At 42.3% G+C, this 7453-nt stretch overlaps 2 protein-coding genes and 2 long non-coding RNA genes across 4 annotated transcripts in view; 2 read left to right on the forward strand and 2 right to left on the reverse strand.

Moving 5' to 3' along the window:
• The window catches only part of LOC109542034 (muscle-specific protein 300 kDa), a gene marked incomplete in the record, with an annotated part of 344492 nt that overhangs the window by 141172 nt on the left and 195867 nt on the right, over positions 1-7453 (forward strand).
• Positions 779-4655, forward strand: LOC109542088. The gene is made up of 2 exons (XR_002172395.2): positions 779-1048; positions 4156-4655. It is a non-coding gene; the product is annotated as an uncharacterized LOC109542088 (long non-coding RNA).
• LOC125504440 lies at positions 3232-3984 on the reverse strand. The gene is made up of 2 exons (XR_007281490.1): positions 3670-3984; positions 3232-3563 (listed from the first exon to the last, which is right to left on the reverse strand). It is a non-coding gene; the product is annotated as an uncharacterized LOC125504440 (long non-coding RNA).
• Positions 5155-7453, reverse strand: part of LOC109542087 (ATP-binding cassette sub-family D member 3) — a 3780-nt gene continuing 1481 nt past the window's right edge. The window contains exon 3 of the mRNA XM_019911145.2: positions 5155-6859. Coding sequence (XP_019766704.1) covers positions 5251-6859 — 1609 coding nt within the window. The 3' untranslated portion in view covers positions 5155-5250. The remainder of the gene's footprint in view (positions 6860-7453) is intronic.

The raw sequence follows: 7453 nt of genomic DNA on the forward strand, positions 1-7453 counted from the left end.
CATGTTTCTCGGAAGCAAAATGAGCAAGAACGCTCGTTTTTACATCATTCCAAAGAGAACTAAATGGCCTTTTCAGAAAGTGAACCATCGATAAATGTGCAGTTTTCCATCAATTCAAGAAGTTATAGATTTGCGTGGTTTTTTTTTGAGTTGCAAAATCCACTTGAACATGACGCTGCTTTTTTCGAAGTTTCTCAAGAACGAAAATGGACCAAAAATGTTAAAAATTACAAAATTTAAGCTTCTCTCGTATTTTTCATTGTGCGTCTCGCATTCCTTGTTTGCTTGGGACGAAAACAATGTAGAATTTGAGGCATTTTGAGTGACTTGACGTTTTAAGAAAAAATCGGCGTAATGTGATGAAATCAGTTTTTTTTCGATAACTGATATTAAAAAAAAACCTACTTCTACTCTTTATGAAACTCTCCAAAAAAGGGAAAGACACCTAAAGAAACTAGTCAAACTTGCGGCAAATGCTCGCATTTCTATCACGAAAATGAGAAAAGTATCTGCAGTTTCTCGGCACCTTTAGGGCTGGTTTGCTGCACATTTGTGAGGAAAACATGTATGTCCGCCAGGTTTCAAGCAACATTGGTGACAAACTGGTGAGTTTCGCAGATGCACGCCACTCGTGCTAAAAAGGACGTAAAAATCGCCGAATGACCACCAAAGTGAGCCTCTGCATAGTTGTTTTGAACATTCACCCTGTATATTAACCGTTTGCACTTATCGTGCCGATATGGCCGTTAGTCAATATTTGCGCAATCACGTAAATTAACGAGATTTACAGGTTGGTTAACGATCGGGGCTCTATTGTTCTCCAATGCGAAGATAGTGTAGATGCGGATGGCGTTTGAATGAAGAATCGGTGGCCGGCGAGCGAGGAAAGTAAAAAAGCGCAGCTTTGAATACAAAGAAACAAACTTGGTCGCCTACCTAGCCACAAAACCGAAAGTAAAAGTCCTCCGAGCAACAAGCCGAAGAATAAACGAAAATAGTGCGCTCAGAGGCAACCGACAAGTAAAAGGTCTCGTAGTGAGACAGGGGGGTAAGTCGAGACGATTGTTGATTTCCTTAATTAGTTATAAATAATTCATCTGGAGCGCTTGAATGAGTCAAATGTTAAGGAGGACCAAGAAGTTGTTCACCTTGACTCTTGCGAAGCCGTTGCTCGACTCGATAGTTGTTACGTCTTAATAGTGCACTGGCAAAATCGTTCTGTGTTAAAGTTCAAAACCTAATTGCAAATGGAAATAATACGAGGTAACCATTAGTGCTTTAGAGGTTTTCGTGTTACTGCCAATGCAAGTAAGTAATCCATTATTTTGGTGATTTTATGCGCCAAACCAGTTCGTTTTAACATCGCTTTATAAAGTTCAACGGTGCTGCCGCCAGATATATAACTGTTAAAATCTAATAATAAACAAAAGACATCACACAGCCTCCCATTACATCAGTGTCTTTGTTTTTCCGTTGTTGTTAAACTGGTAAGTTTTCCAATCAATTTCGAAAACGCCTAAACAATCGCTATTGAATCCGCTTAACATTTCCTCTCTCAGCTTCTAACAAAAGAATATTAAACGGAGAAATGGGGGTATAATTTTTCGTTTATCGTCGCGATTTTACTTGAAGGACTTTCACAATCCATGAAACCACCTTTTACAATCAAAACGAATCGATCTAGATCCGTTTGCAACCATATTTCATGACTAATCCTGCTCAGGCACAGTTTTATTCCCAATTGATTGTTTAACCATTTCGCACTTAATCCTTATGATATTCTATATTGTAGTGTTCAATAGCATTGAGATTAACCAGTTTATTGCTTCCTAGTACACCTAGACAGTTAATCGATTTTCTACATCATTAGAGACTTGCCAAATTCAATTTTTTTCTCATACAAAAGCCAGTAGCGCGTGACTTTGAAGAAAAATCGCCAAGACCCGTAAATTTTATTTGCAAGGTGGACACTTTCAAATAATATTTTTAGCCTTTAGGATGTCACCCTTAGAATCTTAAATGGGAAGGGGGGCCAAGTGGCCCATCGCTTTAAAGGGCGTTCAATTCTCTTTACATTAGTTACTACGTTGCTGTTTCATCTTCAGATTTAAACTTTCCTGCATTGAAATTTTGGTTTTCAGATTAGTATTTAAACAAATATATCTTGTAACTTGTTCAAAATGTTGGCTATTTTCCTGTAAACAATAATAAAGTCTATTTTCCTAAAGATATTCCCGGATAGATCGATTGGCAGAAGGGGACCAATTGAATGGCCTCCAAGATCACCGGATTGAACACCCTTAGACTTCTTTCATTCAGTCGTAACAACATGAGTGAGGAAATTCGAGTAGTTTTGACACAGAAAGCGAAATTTTAATATCAGACACTTAGGTGCAAAATTCTGCCAAGATTCCATGTTTTCCGTCTCGTTTTTGCTCATTTCTCGGAGGCAAAATGAGCAAGAACGCTCATTTGTACATCACTCTAGACAGAAATAAATGGCCTTTTCAGAAAGTGAACCATGGATGGGGAAATGTTGGCAGTTTTCTCAAAAAAGGCTTGAATTCAGGAAGTTTTAGATTTGCGTGTTTTTTTTTTGAGGTGCAAAATCCACTTGTACATGACGCTGCTTTTTTCGAGGTTTCTCAAGAACCATTTGAGCCACAGAATTCGTTTTGGCATCGTTGGATAGAGAATTAAATGGGGTCCCCACGACCCCCCCTGGATCCGCCCTTGATGTTTAATCTAGATTTTCTTCCTGGTATTCACTATTTTAACAAACCTGAAAACCAATATCTGACTGCACGCAAGTTTAATTGTTTTTACACCTTTGAAACGTGATTATTCGAAAACCTCTGGACAAAAAGCAACAAAGTAGTAACGAGCGTAACGAGAATTGAACGCCCTTTAAAACGATTAAAATGACCTTGATGGTGCCACTTGACCCTCAAATTGACCCTGTATACTGTAAAAATAGGTACCTACCTTGATGCTGATTCTTCTTTAGTTTTCCATAAGAGCCTGGTCAATAATTCATTTCTTCCACCAGGAATATTTTCGGCATAAACTCAGGACTTTTCCACTTTCGAAGAAATCAACAACCTTCGTTGCCTAGCAACCGGCCCTGGTGACGTGTTTCCGGAAACACATAAACCTGATCGACCAATCGCTTGTCGATGCTTTGAAAACAAGACGTGTATCATGGCAACGAGTGAATACAAACACATCAACTGTCGGTAAAGCAGTGTTTATTGCAATTGAAGTTTTAAATGAACCGGTTTTTACGCGTTCGTGTTGGAAAAAGTGTCTTATTTTTTGAAATTGTTTCTCGAAGGACCCGAAAATGTGACTTTAAACTAGAAAATTCGCGATTGCCAAGGAAATTTTGACGATGTTTGCGACTTAAATCGTTCGCGGGATATTAAGGGTGGGAAGTTTTTAAATTGAGACCCGGTATATTGGAAAACAAGAGCATTCTACAGGGTGACAAGGTAAGAGTGCATTCCATCTGAAACTTCTAGCATGTTTTTTAATGAGTTCGATGCATTGCTCGCGCCGGTGAGCTGAAAATGACGTAAAATCTGAGACATTTTGAGAAAATTTCCATTTTTCAAAAAACTGAACCCCACCCTTAGAAAAATTCCGGCCAGAAATCAAAACTTCACTCACCCATTCGTCAATAATTCATTTCTTCTACCAGGAAAATTTTCGGCATAAAATCAGGACTTTTCCACTTTCGAAGAAACCAACAACCTTCGTTGTCTAGCAACCGGCCCTGGTGACGTGTTTTTCCGGATACACGTAAACTTGACCGACCAATCGCTTGTCGACTCTTTGAAAACAAGACGCGTATCATAGCAACGAGTGAATACAAACACATCAACTTTGAAATCAGCTGTCAGTAAAGCAGGATTTATTGCAATTGAAGTTTTAAATGAACCGGTTTTTACGCGTTCGTGTTGGAAAAAGTGTCTTATTTGTTGAAATTGTTTCTCGAAGGACACCTGAAACTAGAAAATCCGCGATTGTAAAGGAAGTTTTGACAACTTTTGCGACTTAAATCGATGGCGGGTTCCTCGTCAAAGACAGCAACAGCGCAAGTGTTTGCAAAATACCCGAAAAATCATAACTATCTAAAAATTTTCAAAATTCCAGAACATCCAAGGATGAGAAATGGCTTCAATGAACGAAAGGCGAATCAGAGACGTTCGTGATCTGTGGACGGCCAGTTCAAGGGAGGCAGAGAAAGAAAACCCGCGAGTTGTGCTAGAAGGCAATGTGGACAACAATCGCACGAAACACAAGTATAAAACCCTGGAACGACACTTGAGTATGAAGAAAACGATCCGGAAGAAAATGATGCGAGATTTGAGGGAGATTGGGGACGCTGCCGCGCAAGAGAACCAAAATCAGCACGCGGCTTTCCTGGAGCAAATCAAGAATGACCAGCCGCCGCCCGAAAATCTGGAAAAACCCAGCTTATGGAGAAGGCTGACGAAGGGCTGGAGCCATTGAACCCTCCACTCGATCAGGCCGTTGTTTTACTTATATTAGTTTATATCATTCTCGTGATACTTTGCAGTTTTGTTTTCGATCCCTAGCTTTAAGTTTGATGCCTGTTCCTAATATTATACTGATGTGTGTTTCTTGTATTATGTTTGTCGCTTTATTGATTATTCATAGATTAATTTTAATTATACAAATTTAGTGCAGGAAAAGTGAAATTTGCGGGCATGTTCAACACGCGCGCCATTGATCTTACTAAATATCCGGACTTATCACTGCGAAATCGACCAGTTATTCATGCTTCTTTGGCCCATTGGTTGCGGTTACAATAGACCCAATTTGCGATAAGAAATAGTTAAGTCCTCGATTGGGTTCACGTTGCGACACTGCGCGACGTAATTGCGGAAAAAAGCGAATTCACATAATAACCGGACTAGATAAGCCGAATTAATGTGTTCTAGCCCGAACTTTTGCATTATTTATCGCATTTTATTAAGGAAATTGTTATTAGTCTGCCTTAAGTAGTGCGTGAAAATAACGAGAAGTAAAAGTTAAAAACGCCGAAACACTGCAAACTGCGGGCTTTTTGCGCTCTGCTCCATATTGGACAAATAGGAAAAATACAAATAAATAAATAAAACGTCGCAATTGAAAAACCTACATCATTTAATGGCCTTAAACTGCGAGAACCCAAGCAACTAATTTGAACCAGATTAAACTTTTGCGACTTATTCTATGTACACTTTAAGATCCAAACTGTTCCGCTCCGGATTCAATGGGCTTGAAGGTGTACCCTCCTCTCCCGTCCAGATGCAGCACATACTCGTGATGCTGCCAAAGAGATTTGCGATGCGAGACCGTTAAAAGGGCGATTCCCACATCGCGACAGTACTTATACATGCTGCCCTCCACATCCACTGAGACTGCACTGGTGCATTCGTCCAGAATGGCGAATTGGGGCCTGTGGTAGAACAGGCGCGCCATTGCGATTCGCTGCTTCTCGCCCCCTGAGAGCACGTCCAGCCAATCAGCGACCGCATCCAGGCCGTCCTCTCTTTCCAGCAGATAGCCCAGCTGCACGCGGTTCAGATGCTCCATGAGCTTCTCGTCGGTGGCGCCGCGTCTGGTCGCCTCCGCACTGCTGTGGGGGTAGATCAGCTGATCCCGCAAGCTGCCCAGAGTCATGTAAGGGCGCTGCGGGATGTAGAAGAGCTTCCCTCTGGGGGGCTTGGTGACTTCGCCCCCAAACAACGGCCACAACTCCCCGAGGATTCTGAACAGGGAGGACTTGCCGGCGCCGTTGGGGCCGCACACCAGCACATTCATCCCCGATCGGATCTCGAAGGTGAGCTCTGGAATGAGAATGTCGCCGTTGGGTGTGACCAGCGGCACCTTGCTGAACTTGATGACGTTGTTTTGGAAGATCAGCTTGCCCCCGTTGGGCTTCAGGCTCTCTGAGCCGGCCACCATTGTTCGCACGTATTTCCCCTGGTTGAGCTCGGCCAGGACGGTTCTGAGCTGGGTTACTCGGGCGGTGAAGCCGGCTAAGCGCGTCAAGTCGCGGCCGGCCAACACCAGTCTTCCGATGGCTTCGGCTAGCTTCACCAGCATTCTGCCGTAGGTGTAGTACAAGCGGGAGCGCTCCCCGTGGCTCTCCTTGGCTATTCGCCCCGAGAGGAACGGGATGGAGACGGCCACAAATCCCACTATGCTTGCAAAGTACTTCGCCACCAAATTGTCAACAATTCCCATCAGAACCCGGAACCGCAGGAAGGCCCTCAGGTGGTTCTGCAGCTTCTTGTAGCTGGCCAGCAAGGTGGCTTTTTCGCGCAGGTTCCCGTTGTAAAAGGCCACTTCTTCTGAGTGGGTGATCAGGCGCGAGTTGATGTGCCGAAACTCGCCCTCCAGTTTCTGTTCTCCGGCAGTGAGTCGCGCTGTCGGCTTGCGCAGGTGGGTGAGGATCAGCCCCGAGACGAACAAATAGGAGAGCATCAGCCCTGGCGTGCCTCCCCCCATGGTGGTTGACAGTTTATACACATAAATCCCGATGTCCAGCATGGGCTTTGCCGTGTTGCAATAGAGGTCGGTGATGGCTTCGCAGAACTTATCAACGTCGTTGGTAAGCAGTTGATCCGGATTGGCTATTCGGTTGTCCAAGTTGGATATTCGGTAGTAAGTGTAGCTTTTCAGGTAGTCTTCGTATAGTCGCCTGGTCAGGTTGGATCTGAGCCGGATCTTCAGATCACCGATAGCGAACTTTAGGACGTTGTTTACCAGCGCGACGATCGGCAAAGTCATGCAGAACTTGAAGAGTCTCTGGTAGAACAAGTGCTTGTCCATCGACACAATTGCGCTAAAATTAAATAAACACGTTGGTAAACGTTCGCTCAGGGGGGCGTTTAAGACGCAAGAACTGTAATAAAGATAAAACCCCGCATCTTGATCGAGTAATCAAAATTAATTTCTTCTTTATTTATCAATTAAAATACGTTTTGGTGTATTTTTCCACCATCATCAGTTTTTCTAAAATAACAGTAAAAAAATCATTAATTTAAAAAACAATCACAGTTCGTCAACAGCCTCATCAGATCACACATGTGACAATTTAATGGCTCTATCTGTAAGTGCCGTTATTACACTTTTTTTATATTTCATTGGAGCGTAGATTGATAATTCAGGTACCTACCAGACCATACCTCCTTTGTGTACCAATTTGGCTTTGATTTCCTCGTTGTTATCATAATTAATTGTCAGGTCTAGAAAGTTTATAGAATTTCCTTTATCTTCTTCGAGAGTAAACTTTAGGGTGTCATAAGGGGCATTAAACTTATCTAGTGTATATTGAATTTTGTCTTTTGGGAGGCACACTATGCAGTCATCAACATATCGTTTAAAAAATTCACACTTATAGTTTAATTTAGATATTGCTTGTTCTTCCAAATTTTCC

Source organism: Dendroctonus ponderosae, unplaced genomic scaffold (assembly GCF_020466585.1).
Source record: "Dendroctonus ponderosae isolate FM_Combo_2020 unplaced genomic scaffold, Dpon_F_20191213v2 Dpon_F_20191213_5, whole genome shotgun sequence".
NCBI lineage: Eukaryota > Metazoa > Arthropoda > Insecta > Coleoptera > Curculionidae > Dendroctonus > Dendroctonus ponderosae.